Below are 22,723 nucleotides of genomic sequence, written 5' to 3' on the forward strand. Positions count from 1 at the left end.
AATAACATCTGTGATCACTGTCCTAACATGAAGAAAACACGGTGAAGATGCCCTTTCAAACTGCTTTAACTGAAGAATGTTAAAATAAACTGGGTTTGAAGCCGAACCCTCCGGGCAGCCCCGGAGCACATTCTCTCTCTTTGCTCTACAGCTCCTCCAGCTGGGAGAGCAGAGCACTGACGTCATCAGTGTACCAGCCATGAGACGGGTTTTAGGCGGACTTGCCTTGAACATTTAAAAAAAGCAAACAAAAAATGCTTGCACATACGTAAAACGTTCAACATAATTTTTGAATGATTGTTTGCATTAATCTATTCATTGTTTTGTCTATAAACTGTCAGATCATATTTTGCATCATGAAAGCGATGCCACTCGCTCACGTCCTTATCTTGCTTTGTCCGAGACATGCAGATTACTGTGGATGGAAATGAAAACAGAAAACATTCACATTTAACAAAGTGAAATCAGAGAACTTCAAAAAAGACTGATACAGATTCATAGATTTTTAAAATAGTTGCAGATTAATTAAATACTTGACAGCGAATCGATAAATTGATCAGTCAGCTTTGCAGCACATATTTTGAACTTTCTCTACCAATTTGTAAGTACAGTTATAAAATGCTCAGTTATGTTTAAGATTCAGATTTTCTTGTATTTTTTTCTAGTTTATTTGAAGAAAAGGGACAGTGTACATTATTTAACTAAATGCCCTGAGTCAGCCGAAGGACTAGTTTTCATCAGTAGTCCCTTTTGCCTGATGATGATCCTAAAACAACAAAAACAATGCACAATAGTTCGGCCCAGTCGATCCCTCTGTGTAGCTGTACATTAACAGGACAGGACTCCTGGCTTTGGGTAGATTTGCCTGATAAGAACTTCTTTATCAGGAGGCCTCAAATTTGCTCAAAGAAGATGTGACGTAACTACTGTTTGTATTCTAATAACAATGCTCTGTTAGATGCTACATAATAGATCCAAGGGTATTATAGTTGTTTTAGTCAAACATAAACTAAAAAGAAAATGCTGCAGGTTGTTTTTAAACTCATTATATATCATAAAAAGGTTGAATATATCACTTTAGTTCCCCCCTTAACATGTAAATGATGCACTACGATTCATGCAGTGAGACATTTACTTGCATTTTGTGGTTATTTGTTTGTTCAGTATGTGGCAACTTATTATGCAGACTTCAACTGGAAATTCATACAGTAAATATGCAATGTCACCTCCAGGATACATTCTTTTGTAATTGCAGTAAAATCCTTTTAATGTTTTGATCAAAAACAAGCCAGGCACCATATCCCATAATAATACTGACATCATGTCAGCTTTTATTGCCTGGTTAAATGGTTTGTGTTACAGCTCAAACTATTAAAGGTAAAAGGTTCCCTACAAGTGTTAGGTGGCAAATTAAATTAATAACAACATGCACTATACTGTATAACATGTCCAGCATGTACACTGTGCATTTAAATATCATTGTATACTACACTGAAAATAAGACATGAGGACGTTTCTGTGCATATTCTGCATCTTGCCATGGGAAGATGATGCTTAATAAACCACTCTCCCTCCTCCTGCATCTCCTCTGACCAGTCATTCTCTAAGGCCTCTGATCAATCAATGTATATAAGAAGGCTTTGTGGTGACCCAACATTAACGTCAGTTAACCTTTGTAAATATTCTTTGAAAAAAAACACTTGTCATATATGAAGTCCTGTCTACTGGTTTGTGTCTGTTTTGGGGTCCTGCAGGCATTTTTCTGACGGCTCCTCTTGTCTGGACCTCGGCTCTTTTGTCACATTCGGGTCTGAAAATCCTGGAGGAGATAGAGAGAGATTGGAAGAGGTGTAGGAAAATGTTGTTGCTGAAATAAAAACATCTGTATCTGTTCATCTCCTCGTGACATCACTGTAAACATGAAGGTAGATAACAAATCCAATCAGGGACACTGAGCCACTTTTTTAAGCTAACGTAGCTTTGTCTCTGCCAGATCACACAGCAACAAAAATAATCTTTTATTCTGGGTCACTGGAGGTTTTCAAACGTTGGGATCATTTTCATTCTGAATTGTCCCAATAGATAACAGAAGAAAAGTAAGTATATAGCTTCTAATATTTCTAAATTTGGTTTACACAGTGCATACAATAACAAAAACAATAACAATAACTTTATTGATCCCCAAATGGAAATTCACTTGTCTGCATCTCATCTACCAGAAAAGTTCAGAGCTACCAGACCTTGCTGCTACCAGATGAAGCGCATGTTGTAGAATATCAGCACATGGTGATTAAGTACAGTACAGTACGTTCATAACACGAGTGAATGAATTAATATATGTCTCACCATTAGAGCCACTCTCCTTCCATTTGAGCTTATTGTCTTCAGTGTGTCGAGTCCAAGTGGAGCGGAAACTCACCAGCTCAGCGGTGAGATGAGCAAGACTCCACTGCAGACCGCGGGAGCTCTCCTTCCACAGATTACTGCGGAGAAATAACAGGGCTGTCAAAGCAATACTGGTTTATTCTCCCTTTGTTCTTCTGACTTCTTTAAGTTGTATATGTCTCTTCATAAAAACTCTCTTTAAATATAGTTGGATACTTTGACAAATTATGCAGATTTGCTGTCTTGCTGAGAGATGAAAAGATTGATGCCACTTTTAAGTCTGCATGTTGAATAAGAAGCTAAAGCTAGCTGCCGATTTAGCTAGCTTAGCATGAAGTCTAGCAGCATGGGGAAATACAGCTAGCTTGACAGACGATTATCTAATATTGATGGTCTATGGAGACAAAACTTTTAAGGGGACAGTAAGGAATCTATTGCTATACCACACGTTGCCACTGGACAAATTGGTAGCATAGCTTTGTGGCGGTGTTTTATCCAGCTCTCCTAATATAACCATGATTTTCAGTCTTAAAGCTTAAATAGTCTAGCCTGACAACCAGACAAATCTTCTTCGATGTTTTATTTGCTCTGATAATTAAAGAGGTCCCCTTCCTGTATGATTCATGTCATGTCAGTCTCAACCATGTCTAATTTTAGGGCATGTTTAAGCACCAATGAGGCCTTTTTGAAACAACCAAGATTGCTGCCACCAATGAGGAACGATTTACACCAGCTATCTTGCTAAACGTCTGTACAGTCTAGTAGTCTAAATATAAGCCATATGAATTGGATGTTGGAACTAGCTACCTAGCTGTAGCAGTAGCAGCAGATTGGTCTGGTGATGCCAGGCTTAAAAATAGCCAACCGAATGTATAGTGAACTACAGTCCGTGTGTTACCTGTGTCTGTTGCAGGGGTCTGGAGGACCTGGGTTCTCCTCAACCAAAGGAATAACAATCTTTTCAGCCATGTCCGTCAACAGAGAGAACGTCGGATACACTATGAAGTCTATGAAACCTGCAGAAACAAACAATTCCATATTAGCGTTGCATGTATTACATTCTGAATGTTAGTGAGCCGTAAAAATGGGATTGATTAGACCGCTTAAGAAACTAAAAGATACCGAGAGACTGAATTGGTATTGTCTAAGGTTTATTCTGTATTTTGTAAAACTGACTGGTAAACAAATGAGCATAAAGCATGTCACTGACTGTCGTGTTGGGTGCAGGAAACAAAGAGAAAGATTCATGTGTTTATGGAGGAACATCTGTATAACAGTTCCTTCATTGCAGTTTCATGAATTCACTAAACAGAAGTGTGGATGGAAACTAGAACTCTTTTTAGTACATCAGTGTGAAGAGGAGTGAGAGGAAGCAACTGGTTTTATAGTGTTTTGTGAGACGTACCGATCTGGGACTCGGCTACCAGGGTGCTGTTTCGATCACACAGAGGAGAGAAGGGCAGGCCGAGCTCCGCCTCTCTATCACCCTCACAAATAGAGAAAGACAGAGAGAAGATATCTTAAAGGGAGTCCCACACTGCAGCTGAATATAACTTTTCAAAGGTTGACTCCAACACTCACCACCTGAGACTTTCAGAGTGTTCAAAGAGCGTCATACAAGTGCTTTCTGTGTTTTTGAGGAACAAAGGGAACATTAAAGAGGCTGTTCAGGGAGAGAGGTTTCTCACATCTGATTTTCAGAGACAGTAGGGCCGCTCAACACCTGCTCTGTTCTATTTCTTACTCGAGTGAATGTAGAGCTAAAAAGGAAGACGGCATACTGTAGCCTCCACAGTGAAAGTAATTATGTTGCAAATTTTCACTATAAATGATTATAAATGATTATAGATGATTGTAAATGATTGTAGATGATCATACATGATAATAAATGATTATAAATGATTGTAAATGATCATAAGTTATGATAAGCAAGTTCACATTTTCTACAAGCTCTCATCCGTTTTTTTTTTCCGTGACTTCAAATTCAGCTCACATGTGTGTGAATAATTTATAATCATATATAATCATTTATGATCATTTACAATCATTTATAATCATTTATGATCATTTATAATCATTTGTAAGTGAAAATTTAAACATACAAGCTCAGATTTTTATTTACAAGTTCTCACATCAAGTCTACGGGCTCTTGTATTTTGCAACATATTTACCTTCAAATGACTGTGTTGCATTCACTGGAAATCCAATCAGTCAAAGTACGTTTGTTTCTGCTACTCTCCACTTGCTAACAAACTCAACTCAATCATCTTTCGTATATTTTAACCTTTAGTTGGAGATCGGGTTGGAAAATTTGTTTTTCAAGGCTAAGAATGAAAACGTATCCTGATTGATACAAAATGATCTTACTTTTACACCTTCACACTCTTCTACCCCTTTTTGATTGAATTATTTTGTGACGTTTATCACGTCCAAAAGTCCAGAATGAATCAATAGGCTAAATTTGTCATGACGTTTGTAAGTTTTGAAAGGCAACATCATCATTTCAACAAATTGAAATTGTTCTCTTCGCAGTTTTTCCTTCCAGACTTAACTCTTGTATTAAACTGGAAGTTGTACAATGTAGTGTGGCTATATCTACCAATATTCATTAATGTTTGAAAGACAGTTTCTCTCTCTGACTGTCTCTGCTTCATACCTGAATTCTTATTTATGTCATTTTCGTTTCCTCTGACGAAATAACCCTCTTTGAAGGTTTCCCGCTCTCCTCTCAGACACTGATGAGTCATTTACAAACTGCCGAGTTGTTATTAGATGTCCAACCTTTTGACTCATCATTCATACAGAGATAAAAGCAGATCAAACGCGTCAGATAAGGAAAGAAGGTAGGACATGAAAGAAGTGCAGAGAACAGATGATCTACAGCTCCATTAGTAAACATGAGATACAAACCCACAGTAAGACTTTACAAAGAGTTTGCACCACACAAAAAAAATGAAATAAGGAATAAAAAATTCCAAGCTGTTTTACATGTGGTTATGTGCCAAAAGTATTTCTTATATGCTGGTAGGGAGATTTCGTAACACTAGGAGCAGCCAGGCCAGTTGCTAGGCTAACCGTCTGCTGGCTTCGGCTACACATTTATCATCCAGATACGAGAACGATAGCAATGTTTTCATCCAACTCACAAGAATTATCCGTGACACGCTAATATGCATTATTATATTTCAATGTTCTTGCCTTCTTTCTGTTATTTTTGATCGAATCACTGAACAATAATCCAAGCACTGTACCCATAATGTCCCCAAAGATCAAAGCAAAAGTGCCCCTAAAGAAAGAGATAGACTCAAGGTAGACAGGTAGATTAAACATGATGTAGTGCCCTCCAGGGTGTCTGTCTAGTGGAGAAAACACAATGGAAAGCTTTATAGAACATACTAGAAAATAAGGTAGCAGCTATATGCCCCGAAATGGTTAAATAGTTAATAGTTTAATCCAATCTAGATAAAAGCTGCATGTTTCTGCATGTTGGTGCATTTGTGTTTTACATCCCTGCCACTCAGACAGCCTGATGCCACCAATACATCCAAGTGCAATAATACTAATGCTTGAACTTTGAGGAGAAAAGAGAAGACAGGAAAAGACAAGCTGTCACATTGTGAGTTAAGGTCTTTTAGAGTTCCTACCTGCCTGAAGAACTCCTCCATCAGCGCTTTGGTCCAGCGAGAGTGCAGAGTCCAGGGTTTGGATGGATGGCTGATGTCAGCCGTGTGCAGCAGCAGAGACAGAGCTTTGGGCTTGTCAATCCTGTCGGAGAAAACACCATCTCAGAGATGTCTATAAATGCAGAGTCAGCTGGATCTGCTCTGAGCATTCATTTTATTAAGCAGCTTCAACAGCAGCATTAGCGTTACCGTTCTTGCTGCTGCAGACAGGACTTCATGGCTTTGACTTGGAGTAGGTGGGAGGACATGTCTGTGGACAACACCATGTCTATGACAAGTGATCTGAGCTCCCTGTGAACACAAAGAAGACACACACTCTTTACTAACCAGCCTCTGATCATGGGAGTGAAGAGTATGGAGTTAAAACGACAGGCGGGAAGAGTCAATGAGGTTGTAACCTTTCAGATTTCCTGATGGATTTTCTAGTTCCCATGGTAACACTGACTGCGAATAAAAGCCCATTACAGTATGCTGCTGGTGTTTATCTTTGTCGATATCTGCAGAGCTCTCCCATGAATCTCACAGTCACACTCTGCATCTGTGATATCTGAAGCTTCAGCCTCCATGAATATAGAAAACAGCTTGATGATGTCCCGTAACACATCGAGCTACAGTGAACAAGTGGATTGTTTACACTCAGAAGAATATAAAACAGAGACAACGTGGGCTGATGTAAATTTAGTTTAACATTTCAGTAAATATCAATCATAGTGTATCTTATCTATATTATAAGTGTAGCTCTCTGACAACATCTCTGAGTGTTAGTCACTGTAATCACAGGAAGCATGTATGGTCCTTCAGTGAATGAGTCACTGAACAGCTATAGTAACCTGATCCATTATTGATTCCTAAAGGAGAAATTATATCTTCAGAGGTCAAAGGTCAGGGTCAGCAGGTGGCAGGTGGAGGAGCTTTGCAGGCAGTCAGGACTTAAATCTCAATTAAGGACGATTCAAGCTGGACAGATAATTGCTCTCATGGGATATTAATCCTCCTCTGTTCCCATCTGTCAATATTTCACTGTTAGCCATTTTGAATGTAGCCACTCAACCTCTAAGCTCCCGTTTAATCTGTTTTAAAGCACCGCATCCTTTGTTCTTCACTGGAAGGGCACAAAAGAAGCCACTTCATCATGTTTTTTGTCTATTACAAAAGGCAACAATACTTCTATATTTTATCTACCTTGTGCATCCAAGACGGCCATTTTTGTTTCCAACAGTGATGCTGTAGCAAAATAATATTGTGCTTTATTTTTCTTATTGTTGCCTGTAAAAACCAACATCTCCTTCCAACTTCCTGATACTTCCCAAGCCATTTCAAAGCCCTACCAAAGTTATACACCTTTATTACATGTCTCAAATCAATACTTTTATTATAAAAAAAAATGGCAGGAGGACAGTGTGCATGTGGCATTTATTCAAAATAAACTACAGTGCACCCATTAATGGCACTGAGGGGACATGGGAAATGTAGTTTTTAGCAGAAAAGTAAAGAAAACATTTCTGAGGCTCATTTATACTGTCTGAGTTTTTAACGATGCAGCGCTTCAGCACAGAGGAATAAGCGTAATAAGCATTTGGCCACAGAGATAATAGTGGGATTAGTTCATTGTTGGGTTTTGTCTTTTCACAGGTTTTCTTGACAGAGTGATATACATGCAGAATACTACCTGGTTAACTTTGTCAAATATCTTCCATTGAGCTCACTCCAGAAAATGATGGTTTAATTTCTTGGTGTACAAACCTTAAAGGTTTTTGCTTTTCAAACCTTTCAAATCTATTTATATTTCACAGAGTGAATTCTCAGAATAAGAAGAGACCAGTTGAGAACTCATTGCAGTCAGTCACGTAGTCATGTAGGCGGAAAGCACTTTGGGTTTTCTCAGAAAACGATCCTGTTGAGTCATTTGTTCAAAAAGCATCGACAACTATTGGCTTCATTCAGTAAGTCTGCCCTTTCTTTAATGGATTTCATTCTCTGCAGTGGTTTTATCAGTAATACAAAGTACAAAATCACATGTAAACATTTAATGTATTATCCTGTATAAATGTTTATACAAAAACCTTTATGACCATCACTCTTCATAGTTGAGTTTCTGGCTTCCTGTCAGCTTCACTTCATTTGACTATCAACAGGAACAAGGTTAACAAACCTCAGAAGCCGAGAATGGCAAGATGCACAATTCTTTTTTAATGCGGTTATCTCAATGTCACAATGTTCAATGTATTCACTGTAAGACTAATGTGTTCTCCCTGAATGTAGAGCCAATTCTCAAGACATTTGATTGAACTATGATCATATAAAGCCTCTTTTTATATATGTAACCATTTTCTCTAAATGGACAGCTCCTGGACATAAAACTCTATAACTGAAAGAACAATAAGCAGCACAATTTGAGATACTTACATCCATTCCTCTCTGGTCAAGTTCATGAAGATGTTCATCTGGTCGTCCTGCAGGAGGCGAAAGGCTGCACTGAGGTGATGACTCTCCTGAACCGAGCGATCGTTGTAGATCAGAGCAAACTCTGACCTAAAAGACAGAAACAGGAAGAGTGAGAATGCACACAGGTGTAGTTCATACATTTGTAGTGGATGGAGGTGAGATCGGGTTAAAAAAGTCCCCAGGGAGTGATGAAAGCATATCTCTGTATGTCTGTGATGAAGACTTTAAAACAGAAATTGTGATATAAAAACTTGCAGCATGTTTCTTATTAACTCAGTGAAGCTCGATTTAATCAACTGGTCCCTTCATCAGGCATCCTGTGGACACTCATTTGAATAATCTCCTTTATTAGACAGTTGAAATAACAGAAGTAACAAAGCACACTGTTGAAAGTTTTCCTGTTAGTGATCATTTTGAAGCTTCAGTTTGCTCATCACAGTTAAACCAAACATAAAATAAAAATGTCCTCAAAGATAAAATAGTGTAGTGGGTAAAAGTGGTCATTTAGGGGCTCTAAAATCTTTGTAGTTTCACATCGTCACACTGACCACTGTCAGCTTTAAGTCAAGATGTTTACAAAGGTTTATAATTACACAATGTGGTGGTTCACTAAAAAGAAGAAAGAAACACTTTCCTTAAAAGATCTAAAGTTTCTTAAATCTTTCCTTTGAGGGGGTCCTGGTAAGAATACGTTTATTTGGCTAAAATGATGTAAATTCTGTACTATCATGCATATCCCTGAGGGAGGGGTCAATGGGAACGAATGACTGAGCTAATTAAAGTGGACTTAAATCTATACTTGTGATACTTTATTAAGTGTGAGATCTTATGGGAGGCTTTTATAGGGTCTTTCCAGTATATTTCTGCTTTGGCAATAGGATATTAGCCCTTGTGCATCACTAGAGGACATTTTGGTCCTCTGAGGACTCCTAAGACCAGTCGTCGTCAATGATGCACAAGGGTTAGTTAGATAGCAACTTGATTTGGGATTACTCAGTTGAGGTACCCATGCCCTAAAGCAGTGGTTCATTACTGGTCTGGCCTCATGACCCACCACCACCTCATTAATGACTAATTGTGACCCAAATTTCTGAATGGTGCAGTTTAACATAGTAGTATGAACAGTACAGTAGTCAAGCAAAATGACCTGCAGTGCATAAGAGGAAAATATTCCCTCTACAAATCCTTCAATTAGCAGCATTAACGGAATAAACTCAAAGTGCAACATAAATGCAACAACTGTCCGGCCGTAGCTGTGATTACCCAATCAGTGGCTACATGGAGTGTGAATAAGCTACTACTGCACGCACATAGCAGGAAACCAATGTCCTTCAAAATAAAAGTGCAGCATAGACTTTTTGAACCAACTTTTTTTTTTCAAGCACACATCCGTGACCCCCTGAAAACAGCTACGCGACCCACTTTTGGGTCCAGACCCACCAGTTGAGAACCACTGCCCTATTGATTTGAGTCAATATGAGACAATAATTGACTAAATAACAGTGATGCTTTATTGAAGTAGACTAGACTAGACAAATTTCACCCATAAGCAGTCTACCTGTGATTACAGGGAAAAGTGAAAAAAGGAGACATATGTTGAAGTGCACTCTGCTCTGATTTGCCGGAGCCAGGTGCTTGGCTTTTCTTGGTTGCAGGTTCATTTATGTTTGTGGTCAGGTTCTGAGCTGTGGACACTCTCAGGATGGAGTGAAGGTGTGCATCAGTTGCTTACACAGGTATGTGCATCCGCACATGCAGAGCATTTGAGCAGATTGTAGGCGGAGCTTGGGGCATCGTTTCGGAGTTCTACTGGCTCCATTTGGATGTTTACAGGTGCTCTTTCCACGTCAACTGCAAACGGATTACTGAGCAGTTCAAATTTATAATTTTGAGCTCCGAAGTCGGGAAATTGCCATGTGAACTCAGTTTATCAGCAAAACGCACAGTTGGGAACACAGCAGAGAGACCTGGTTCGTCATTGTTTGAATACATGAAAAGTGACCCAAGTTTCCTTGTTGCATCTGAGTCTCCCACAGGCACAGCTCACGTCGGTGATCACACGGTGCTGTACGAGATGCTTCATTACGTCGTACAGAAATGACAGAAACTCACACGGCCGGTGCATGCAGGTCTTGATTGGCGCACCTGCCGTTGCAGTGCATTCTGGGATTCATATTATCAGCGGTGTGCGTGCTGTTTACCGGTGGGCCAGTTATGATAGACATGATATTATCTTGCTGGCCAGATATAATGGTATCGCAGGCCTTGAGTTTGAGACCCCTGCTTTAGGGAAATCTTTACTGAGATAATGAATAAAATGAGAAGTAGAGTCATTTCTCATAGACTTCTATAGTTAATTTATTTTATCAACCAGTGGAGTTGTCGCTGCTGGATTAGGGTTAGGGTTATGCTTTAGCTGTAATTATTGAACACTGAACTAACTGAACACCGTCTAATTTATCTTACATTTGGCACCAAATAATTAAAGTGAATCTGAATTTGAAGTCACTTATCGGTGCAATTTTAGGAAATGATTGGAAACTAAAGTACCAAATAATGAAGTACAACAGTTTCGAAACAAGCATAAAACCACTAAAACAAATGCTTTTAACTTTTGTACACTGATGGACAGTTTATCTTACGATTTTTATTTTATTTCTTTTTATGGACAAACCTCAAATGCTGCAAAATGACGCCACTTCTTCAGTCAGTATTTTTGTGAAAGGTTGTTTTAGGGGCATACAGGTGAAGTTGCATTCTCCTGCAGGGCTGAGAGGTTTCTATTGATGTCTATCTTTTAATCTAAAAACGTATAAATCAAATGTATCCAGTATGAATTGAAGAGGATTAGAGCCACTGTTCTTTACGAGGTAAGAAACAAAGAGCAGAAGTATTTCAAACCTGTGGTAGTTGAGTGTTTGACACTCTGATGTACTTTGGTCAGCGTATGACTTTAAGATAGACACTGTTTATTTTCTGTTACTAAAACATGTTCTTTCATTGTGGACAAGTATTTTTCCAAAATAAAAGCCTGATCAGGATGATGATGGGTGCCAGGAGACTGCGTTCTTCAGCCCTCCTGTGTGGAAAAATGGACATCTAAAAATACTGTGTTCCTTCCATGAAGACTTGTTTGCTTTAGAGCGCTCTACCTCTCTCCCACTGCCTCCGTAAACTGCACAAAGGCCTGCGAGAGACACTGCCTACTATTTCTACATTCTCTGACATCTCTTGCTATTTTACGATTTCATAACAGGATGCTGAGTATATATAGTTATATATTATAAGACATGGTTAAAGAAAGGCTTACTTTGTGTGGATGTGAAAGTTGTTTGTGGTTCCCGTGTGTTCGTAGTCGTGGATGGCTGCAGCGAATAATGACGCCATCACCTCCAGCTCAGTCAGCCAGTGCTTCATCCACACAAGAGACAAAAAAAAGAAAACATGCTTTACATGTTGCAGGGGATTTCTTTGTCCTTTAGAGAGATCCTTTAGATCAGTTAATGTCAGTTTTGTGTGGAATAAACAACACCCCGTGGGCTACTCTCATCATCTTAAGGTCATCTTAAGGTCAAACCAGTGAAATATTCCTCTATGTGTGAAAAGAGATTGAATAACTTAAATGTAAAGTATCTGCGACAGACCTAAACCATATGAACTCATCCTACGAAGTTCTTCATAATCAAAGCCTTCTACATCTAATCTGTAGTTGTCATTGACTTCCACTGTTGTCCAGAAAAACAACATTAAGGCTAGAGGCTAGACACTCAGTGAGGTCATGAATGCTAATGTCTGGATGCTAACAGGTTAAACAACTATACCATAAATAACAATCTAACATGCTGACATTAGGTTGGCTGGTAAAATTTATAATGTGGTTAATATATTACAATGGTAAAATGGACTAAATAAATACATTTAATTTTTGTAATTTTGTAGTGTTGCAACCACTCTAAGCACTTTTACACTACATGTCACATTCACCCTTTCACACACGGATGGCAGAGGCTGCTATGAAAAGAGCCCAACTCATGTAAACTGAGGGAGCTGGGTATCGACCCACCTTTCAACCTTCCTATTGAAAGACGACTGACTCTACCACTGAGCTACAGCCGCCCCAAATAGAATGTTAGCAAATTGGATGGGCCTCATTTACGAACAGTGCGTAGGCACAAATCTGTGCTTGAACTGTGCGTACGCACGTTTGACGCACAAATCTTGGATTCATCAATTTGTTCTTACCTAAATTTCTTCGTACTCTGCGAACAAGTGTAGAACTCCCTCAGACCATGCGTACGCACAAATGATGAAAGAAATGTCCTCGGAAATGTTAACACACACCCTTTAACTAAATGCATACTATATTAAAACTTCATTTATTGAAAAAAAAAGCCTTTAATAATCAACAATAATTTAATTTACTAATGTATGGACCAAACGTAAATGCCGTGTCATCCTCATAATTTATTGTCATATAATTAAATCTTCAATTATAGCAGTTGAGTTAGTTTATTAAGTTTACAATAGAGTAGACCATATGAAAATGTTCATATTGAAATGTAACACTTTTGTTACAATTGTTTCTATTTCTGCTGATGTGAAATTTTCCTTTTGAGGCCATCTTTCACGTTCTTTCAGCTTCTCTGTAACACCGCTCTCTTCCTGCGGCACCAAACAGATGTCCTTATATGGAGAAATAGAGGCGTGGCAGTTTGCTGATTGCAGATCGCGGACACGCGCCTGTCAATTTAGAATGGTTCTGATTTACTAACATACGCACGGTGGTGAGAACAAAACTGGCCGGTACGCACGTGTCATAAATCCAACAGTGATTTTGCGCAAGTACTTATTTTTTGCGGAGAGTAAGAACATTTCTTTCATTAGTGAATGAGGCCCAATGACTTACAATGTTGCACTAGGTGACATGATCTTTACTGCGTTGTAGTTTAGTAAACCATAAGTATATAAAACTGAAGCTGAAAATAGACCCCACAGGAATGATGCTGAGTTTGCTAAAAACATCAGTAGCCTGCTGTTTTAGGAAAAAGATGAGCCTCCTTTTAAAATGGACAACACATTTGATTATCAGTTTCAGAAAGTTACAGAAATTGTCAGACAGACCTAACCAATTTAAGGATTTCTGAAGCTGTTTCATGGCCCAAAGAATACTTCTCAGGAAGCTAAACACATTGTTTTGGTCTCTTCATTGTACTTGTTGTCAATGAGGGCAATACAGAAAAACACCAGCCTTTTACTTTAAATACAAGAATAAACACTTGACCAAAAAGTAAGTGAGCGCCCTGTACCACGAGTCCGGAGCGCAGCAGCAGGCAGTGCAGCGTCTGAGTGACATCAGCAGCATGGACGTGGCTGTGGTATGGGTTGTTGTGTTTGCAGTATCCTCTCTCCAGAGCCGACAGGAACTCTGTCAGGCACGAGATGGGGATCTGAAAAGTGCATATTAAAGTTTGGTTGAAAAATTCAAAGGTTCACAAAGTTTGTGTATAAAATCAGAAGTAAAACAGCCCGAATGTCGTCATTATTCTGGGGTTAGGATGTGATTTGCACACATGCCTGATTATATCTGATTACAGCCCACACTTCCCACAAAAATAGGCTCTATGAGGGCAAGAATTGTTTTATCCAAGGCCCTGACATTCTTATTTTTCTATAATAACATATAATAATGAAAGAGATCTATACAATGACTCCAGAGATAAAAGACCTTAAAGCGGCTGTTAAGTCCGTATCTGGTGATCAGCTCAAAGCACAGAGTTCGTAGCACGTGATCCGAGCTGGCTGTGTTCAGAGCAAACACGTCAAAGCTCCAGCGGTCGACATCCTGAGGAGAGGGAGAGGAGAGTGACTGCTCTGTTATTGATGTGTACTTGTGGTGTGTAAACCATCCTTATTGTGATGTCTGATTTATTGCACACACACACACGACGCACGGTGAGATTTACGATGGGTGGAGGCTTACCCTCAGGCAGTTTACGACCAGCGCAGGTTGGTCTGGCATGGCGGCCGTGTAGGCCCTCTTGAACATCCTGGAATAATGCAATGTTTATGTTGAGTTCAGTTAAAGTTCACATGTTGACACTGTGCAGCCAACTGGTCTTAGGAGCTGTTTATATAAATCCTCCAAAGTCCCCGTCCCCTTTGGAAGGATGTTTTAAAAGACAAGGAGGCTAATGTTTCAAGTTCCAGTTCAGCTGTTGGTGTTTTCTGAGGCTGTATAACACTGTATGAGTTATAGTACAGAGGTGCAAGTCAGTCATTTATAATGGGAAGGTTACACTATGAGATGATTGTTTCCTTTTTTTATTGTTAAGTCAAACATTTATCTGTATTACTGCTTGTTGTCCACTCTGCAGCTGCTGTGTTCTCAGAGCCAAGTCTTAAACACTGTTATAGTAATGTTCCAAAAGATCACGACATTATAATGCTGAAATAACGATAAAATAAACATGGCTTAAACTACCTCTCCACAAATATCCCAGCCTGCACAGCGTGCACGATGCTGCGGAACTTTGGCTTCTCGTCTGAGCGCCGCGCAGGCCGCCTGACTCTCTGAGTGAAGGTGGACGCCAGCCAATCAGTGACCTCTGACGGCACCCCATCTGACTGCAGCTGCTGAAGGTCGTCCTCAGACTCCAAACACTGCCTGAGAGAGACAACAAACACACACAGTGATTGTTAGATGTTCAATATAAAAACCCAGTAAACGAATTCTGGATTGAAGCAATCTCGGATCAGGCACTTTGTCCAAAATTAGACCCTGTTAACGTGTGCACTACATTTACTGTCTGCAAAACATAACACCCACCATTGAAGCATGGTAAGCCAAACAGCAAGCTTAAAGTCGACTCTCTCTTTAGGACAAGGACGCGGTAAATACTAGAAGCTAAGCAAGCTCACCAGGTAGCAGCTGTACCCAACATTCAGAAAGACAGGTGTCAAGTTATTGACAATTTGCATGTAAAAATCTGATGGTTAGACTGTGCATAATCTAGGCTCAAAGTGAGACGCAGAGTCCAAATGGATTGTTTTGAGTATCTTAAACATCGATGTGTTTCGGGCATAATGTTTATAATAAACAACAACTTGTGTAAATAAAAAAAATTGCAGTGTAATCCCCGAGGAAAGAGCAAGAACAGACCATCTGTGGGGCGGCTGTGGCTCAGTGGTAGAGTCGGTCGTCTTTCAATCGGAAGGACGGAGGTTCGATCCCCAGCTCCCTCAGGCTACATGTCGAAGTGTCCTTGGTAACACACTGAACCCCAAATTGGCATAGCCAACAGGTATGAATGTGATATCTGATTGACAGTTGGGCACTTTACGTAGCAGCCTCTGCCATCAGTGTGTGAATGTGTGTGTGAATGGGTGAATGTGACATGTAGTGTAAAAGCAGCTTTGAGTGGTCACACAGACTAGAAAAGCGCTATATAAGTACAGTCCATTTACCATAGCATCAGGAATCAAAGCTAATGCAGGAAATGGAGAAGGTCATATGTTGCGTGTACTCATCTTCTGGCATCACTAAAACAGCCACACAATGCTAAAGCGTTAAAATGATCATAGTGTATGTGGCAAGTAGAGTGTATGCACTTTGTGTACCCACCTTTTTAGATTCGTCTTTTTACCAGAATAATGCAGCAGTGTGCAGACGTCTTCCCAGATAAAGTCAGAGTAATGTGAGCAGCAAGGACCAAAGGCAGGCAAAGATCCTCTGTTCTGACTTATCTGCCCAACTGCACCACCAGATGTGGCGCTTCAACTGTGTTAACCTGAAACCAACATTACCTCAAATACTCAGATATTTACAGTTTACTGTTACCTCTTAAGCTATAGAGGTGGAAGCTTATCCACCAAACAAGGAAGCGTTTCAAAGACAAGGTGGGGCAGTGGTTAGCATCTGTGGGCATGTCTTGGTTAGCACTCTCGCCTGACAGCTAGAAGGTTTGCATGTTCTCCTCGTGCTTGCGTGGGTTCCCTCCGGGTACTCCGGCTTCTTCCCACAGTTCAAACACATGCTCAATTCATTGGTGACTCTAAATTGTAGGTGTGAATGTGAGAGTGAAAGGTTGTCTGTCTCTATGTGCCAGCCGTGTGATTGACAGGTGACCTGTCCAGGTGTAACCCCGCCTCTCGCCCAATGACAGCTGGGATAGGCTCCTGCGACCCTGAACAGGATAAGCTGTACAGATGATGGATGGATTATACAACTAATAAGAATAATAAGCTTAACACCAAAACACTTAAAAGTAACAGTGGCTGTGTCTGCACGTTATTACTCTTAATTGGCATTCTGACAACTGATTATCGCTGTAATAATAGCACCTGTAGTGTTTGATTAAAGGGCCCCATGCAGGTAGAGCAAAATAGCCAATAATTACTTTTATTTTCCAGAAAAAAATACATTTTCTTTATGCGTCATTTTCACAACTCCATTCATGTTTTTTTTTCTCCTTCCTCTATTTTCCTCCCACAGGCCTGTGGCTGTGAATGTGGGTGTAAGTAGAGGTTTCTGGTATGTGCTGGCCCTGTAAAGATTTCACACTTCTTGCATAAAGTGAACAGATATCAGCTCCAAAGGTTTTTTAATCACAATCTTTCTTGTTTTTCCAGGCGAAGCATTTTTAAAGCATGAACTGTTCAAATAGAGCTTGCATAAAGTTTTGCTCAACAGAAAGAGTTCACATGTGAGCTTTTGTTGTTGTCTGTTCTACCTTGTTCCATCGAGGTAAATCGCCTCCAGTAGCGACGCTGTGAAATCCAGATTCTTTTTGATTTCTTCAAAGTCGACATCTTTCTCCTCCAGCAGCTTCAGCATGCTCCTCAGCCTGGAAGGAAACACAATCATCGGTTTGGACGTGATCACAACAAAACTAAAGTGTCACTTAGAGGGATGAAACAGTTTCAGTACTTTCAAAGAACCATCACAGAGAGGAGACAACAGCTGTTTGGAGGTGGTTGGAGGTTAAAGCATTTTGTTATGAAGGTTTTACCTTAAATCACTCTGAGTGCAGCAGTTAAAGTTATGGCTCCAGACGGAAAGGTCATTTTGGGCGTGATTGGGACTTGGATGATGCAAGCTTTCTAAGCACAGCTCTATAAAGTGACAGCACTTGACTGCATTGTTCTGAATGACTGAAACAGGGTCAGAAACAAGGTTGAGAAATCCTCCTGAAAGGAAAGAGTTCATTTGGAAGTGATTTTAATGCCGAGCTGCTCAGAGTAAGCCAGTGGCAAAAAGGGCACCGTTAGCACCAAATTTTCCATAAGAGGAGAGCTTCCCATGGTTAAACTCTTACGTAACCTGCATTCTGTCAAAGCCAGCTTCATGAAAATGATGCTTTTAACTGTTGGCTGCATCCTGATCTTGTCTCATTCTTTATTTCAGAACTTTTAATCTGATGTCTAGAGGGAACAGGCGGGAACGCATCAATCTCCTGCAGCGTAATAAAAAGCACATGTAACCTCCAGTGTGAGCCACCTGCTGTGTGTTAATGTAATCTCATCTCAGGGTAAACCCAAAAGCTTTCAGAGAATAACACATAACACAAGTGGGATCTGCTCTGATTGGATTTTATTCCCTCTGAGGCCATTTCAAGGGAGATTTATCCGAGTTGATAACACAATCACGCCACAGATCGTTTCTGAGAAACACTTGGTGGAGCTGCACACATGTTGACTGACTGTGTTCAGTCACAGGCCAGGCTGTGGAGCCAGCTCCTGGGGAGGAGACGCTCACAGCTTTCAAGTGTTTATCACGCTGGCAAGGCCTTTCAAAAGCTGTCCAGTCATAAAAATAGCATCTGAATGCCATCGCTCACTTTCAATCTCAACTAATCTGTCGTGATAACACGTCTTTTTGTTTCAACTGTTCGCAGCAGAAGAGCTTCTGATGGGACGTGACAGGAAATGTATCGCACATAAGGAGATGCGTATCAGTGGAGAGGAGGTTGTTTGGTATCAGCTCTGTCAGCACAAATTTAAACACACATTTGTGTGCTTGTGGCTTTTTGATAACTTTGATAAAAAAAGATGTAAATGAAAACCTGAAACACATCACATCTCATATCACCATAAAAGTCACATTAAATATCAACATACATGGCTCCATACAGTTGTGAAAAAATAACCCTGAAACATTCAACAAAGCTTAGCACTTTGAAACCTGCAGACACTAATACATCAAGGTGTAAACCAAAACAAAACCACATGACCTATCACCTCTGCAGCACATTTTCCCCTCACAGCAAAAGCATGCATCAGATGAAAGCTCAGAGTGGCAAGTGTTTGCTCTCAAGCTGCTAACTTTAGTCAGAGTAAATCTTGATAAAGCTTTAAAATCATCATGAAAGGATACTTTTAAAGGTAACTTCTTATTGTTCGCTTTGCAGTGATCTGCAGATGTGCAGAGGTCTGCAGATATAAAATGTGTCATAAAAGCCACTGAGCGCTGCTCTGTTATCTCTTACCTCTGCAGGCTGAATCTTTACTCACATATTTCCTCTGCTGCAAAACAAGAAAACTACAGACAGACTTGCTGCACCAAACTTTAAAGCTTTAGCAAGAGTTATCCAGATCTGTTGCAGTCACAAAGAGGCTGGACATGTAGGTAACTAACTATAAAATCATCTGTATTGATCATAACCCTCTCTTACCTAGAGATGGGGATCTGCAGCCGTTTCTTACGGATTCGCACCAGTTCAGCCATTCCACACTCAAGCTGCGCCCTAATGCACCCCAGAGTTCAATAAAAAAACAATAACGGGATAAAAAAAGAAAATTCAAACAGGGAAGTAGCAAGCAGAAAAGTCTCCAAACCACCAACGCAAACTTTGTGTGTCCTGAGACAGACTTGTGTTTCAACAGCTCTCCCACCCACTTCTGGGGGGACCTACTCCACTTCACTCTGATTGGCTGGGCAGGCCCAAACTGTGTCAGTATGTGTGTGTGACTGTGTGTGTGTGAGTGAGTAAGTGTTTGTGTGTATGTGTACAGCCGTTGTGTGAAGTGTGAGTGAGTTGACCTCACTCACTGATGAAGTGTTGACTGCGATGCTTTCAAGCCGTGTGCGCTCGAATCCCAAATGAGAATTTTCCACCGCAGCCGCAAATTAGGGAACGACACAGAGAGTCTTTGAGTGAAACCTCCGGAGTCACCCCGACCAACACACACAAACAAAGCCTGTCCTCGAAAGCCACCCACAACAGCATGATACGTTCACTGCTCTTCTCCATATAGAAAATATATGAGGCCAAAAAATGGCACTTTTACATTAAAAAAAGGCTTAAACTCTTTTTTGATTGATATTTTGTAACAGAAGATTTTCCACAAAACTCACACTGCAACAGGAGAGAGTGAGAGTTTTCTGAGCAGTAAAGAGAGCATATCAGATCAAAAATCTACCGTTTTCTGTCCAGTGAGAATAAAAAAAAAACAACCTACATGATCACACCAGACAATGAAAGTCTTCACTAAACATCCTAAATCCATTTCTCGTCTTTATTTAGAGAGTATTGTGAGAGCGGTGCGACAACGTGGCTTGGGAAAGCCCCTGCCTGCTGTCCGCCTCCCTCCTCGCCCGTCCCGCTCTGGCTGCTGGGTCAGACTGGCTCTCTCTGCTCCCATGCTCTTTGACATGGCACCACGTATTGCAGAAATGAAGAGCAGTAACTTTTACGACATATGGTTCTCTGTCTTCCTGTGTGACTTTGAGCTGTGCTTCATGTCAAGGAAACAGAGAACCAAGGCCTAGAACTACCTCACTCACACTAAGTTTAATACCATCATGTTGATTAAATATGACTACAGAAGAGTAATTAATCGAGTGCAGCTTAGAAATTCTAAACTACTTCTCCTTTATTGTGTCGTCTTCCTCAGTCTCTTTGATGATGACAGACAAACACACATCCTCTGATCTCTCTCTGTCCACTCAGAGGCCTGAGCCAGTTAGTACCCACAATCCCCTCACTTCTGAGAGAGAAACCGACACTGTGGCCATAAATCAAATCTTAATGTTATGTGTCTCTGCATGGGAACTCAATGTCCAAGAGCCTCGGGGTGCTGGGGGGCATGGAGAGTGATCATTTCTGTGTAATCCAGTCACTCTCAGCCGAGTCAAAGGGTTTCTGACCGAAAACAATGGTCAAAGGTTCACAGGTCCAAAAATGGTCCCTGGGATGAAGCTTGAACCTAATCTATTAGTCTGTGCTTATTAAAGAGTTGGTGCATACCATTTCTGAACAGCATGTTGTGTCACTGTGGGACTCAGCCATACAAGTATGGCATTATGTTTGTTATTCTCACAGCAATGAAAATATGCTGTGTGCACTATCCATCTAGCTATCTAGCCATCTACCAATCCATCCATCCATTTACTCTATTACGCCTCTTAACCTCTGTTAGGGGATGGAAAAACCAGCCTGAGAAACCGAATCACCCACTTACAATGCAGTGTTGAACTCTCTGCCCAAACAGCTGAGAACGACCCATCAACACCAGAGGGTACTAACGACTCAGTGATACGGGGTTCACAGCTCAGGCTAACGACTCACCCTGATTACACATCTATTAGCATACCAATGACCTGCAGAGGCTTATATTTCTAGCTAATAATGCTAACATCTATTAGCATACCAATGACCTACAGAGGCTTATATTTCTAGCTAATAATGCTAACATCTATTAGCATACTAATGACCTACAGATGCTTATATTTCTATCTAATAATGCTAACATCTATTAGCATACTAATGACCTACAGAGGCTTATATTTCTATCTAATAATGCTAACATCTATTAGCATACTAATGACCTACAGAGGCTTTTATTTCTAGCTAATAATGCTTACATCTATTAGCTTAATAATGACCTACAGAGGCTTATATTTTAAGCTAATAATGCTAACATCTATTAGCATACTAAGGACCTACACAGCCTGATATTTGTAGCTCCATCACCAGTCATTTAGAACTGAAGAAGCCTTTTGGATGAGAGGTGAAACGTCTTCTAGAACTTCGATAAAGTCCAGTTGCCTTTTGGATTAAGCTTAGAAAATCCATCTATTCATACAGTACATCCATCCATCCAGCCATCCATCCATCCATCCATGTATCCTACCAAAGAAACAGTCCCTGGACACCAGTGACAGAATAAGGACATTGTTGTTGCTCTGGGGACATGAATGTCTGTCTGTCAGTTAGTTGGCTGCAGAGACTCGGATCTCCACCACTACAGGATAGAGGCCATGAAAGTCTGTAGACATTTATGGTCCCTACAAAATATATCTCACTTACACCCACTGACTCGTCCTTTATTGCCACCCTTTTGTTTTCTTGGAGAATGTCGACACAACTACTGAATGATTGCAGTAAAATTTAACACAGATATTCATGTTCCCTCTGAGTCAATTATCCCTTATCTTTTATCCAGCTGAATCAAAAGTTTTTGTCCGTTTTGTTTATGATGAAACGCCTGAAAACTACTGCAGCGTAAGTTATACTCTGTGTTTTTTGTTAATTAGCAAATGTGAGCATACTAACATTTTACCTGGTAGCCTTTCATTGTCATTGTAAGACTATTAGCATCACAACATTAGCGTTTAACAATAGCCTCACAGAGCAGACTGCTTTTCAAGATAATACTCAACTGTAACCAAATGTACCCTGCATGTTCTGCATGTTCTGCATCAGGCCCAAAACAACCTGAGAGTGTTACTGAAACTGTCCAACCAGCAGATTTACACAAATGATGACTGTTTTATGTTGGAAGTAATTTGAGGTGTAGAGTAAGACAAATAAAGAGAGAAAGGCAGCCTTACCGCTCCAGTGTGGTCCTCCGTGTCACAGGACTGAGATCAGCTGCTCTGTGTATCCTGCAGGTTGGTGTCATGACCTCTGGCACTGAACACTGCTGAACACCATGTGTGTGAGCGTGAGCCACACAGAACTAGCCCCTGTGTGTTACGATAAATCCAGCATGTGTGAATTGTCTTCTGTTTGAATGTGTGTACATAGAGCTCTATGTAAATCTGCTCTGTGTTTACACTCAGATACATGTACTCCCTTTCTCTGTATACTGTAATTTGCAGTATGTGCGTGTGTGTAGGTGTGTGTGTAATCCACAGTGTCAGCAGGAGGGGCTCCGTGTCACCAACACAATCAGCAGAGAGTCTTTATATCAGGACTAGAGTTTCCACC

The 22,723-nt window shown here is 40.4% G+C and overlaps 1 protein-coding gene across 1 annotated transcript; it reads right to left on the reverse strand.

Annotated features, from left to right (window-relative positions):
• Positions 1-878: 878 nt before the first annotated feature.
• On the reverse strand, positions 879-22,415 carry LOC138605605 (dual specificity calcium/calmodulin-dependent 3',5'-cyclic nucleotide phosphodiesterase 1B-like). The gene is made up of 15 exons (XM_069677973.1): positions 22,345-22,415; positions 19,184-19,255; positions 17,243-17,356; positions 14,995-15,177; positions 14,494-14,560; positions 14,239-14,355; positions 13,820-13,960; positions 11,824-11,924; positions 8,475-8,600; positions 6,258-6,359; positions 6,030-6,150; positions 3,791-3,872; positions 3,284-3,401; positions 2,347-2,483; positions 879-1,819 (listed from the first exon to the last, which is right to left on the reverse strand). Exons 1-15 carry the CDS (start codon positions 22,413-22,415, stop codon positions 1,722-1,724), a joined length of 1,650 nt encoding a protein of 549 aa, XP_069534074.1. The 3' UTR covers positions 879-1,721.
• Positions 22,416-22,723: the final 308 nt, after the last annotated feature.

This window comes from Semicossyphus pulcher, unplaced genomic scaffold, assembly GCF_022749685.1.
Source record: "Semicossyphus pulcher isolate SPU_LCO1_2020_fin unplaced genomic scaffold, fSemPul1.0.p SCAF_3, whole genome shotgun sequence".
Lineage (NCBI taxonomy): Eukaryota > Metazoa > Chordata > Actinopteri > Labriformes > Labridae > Semicossyphus > Semicossyphus pulcher.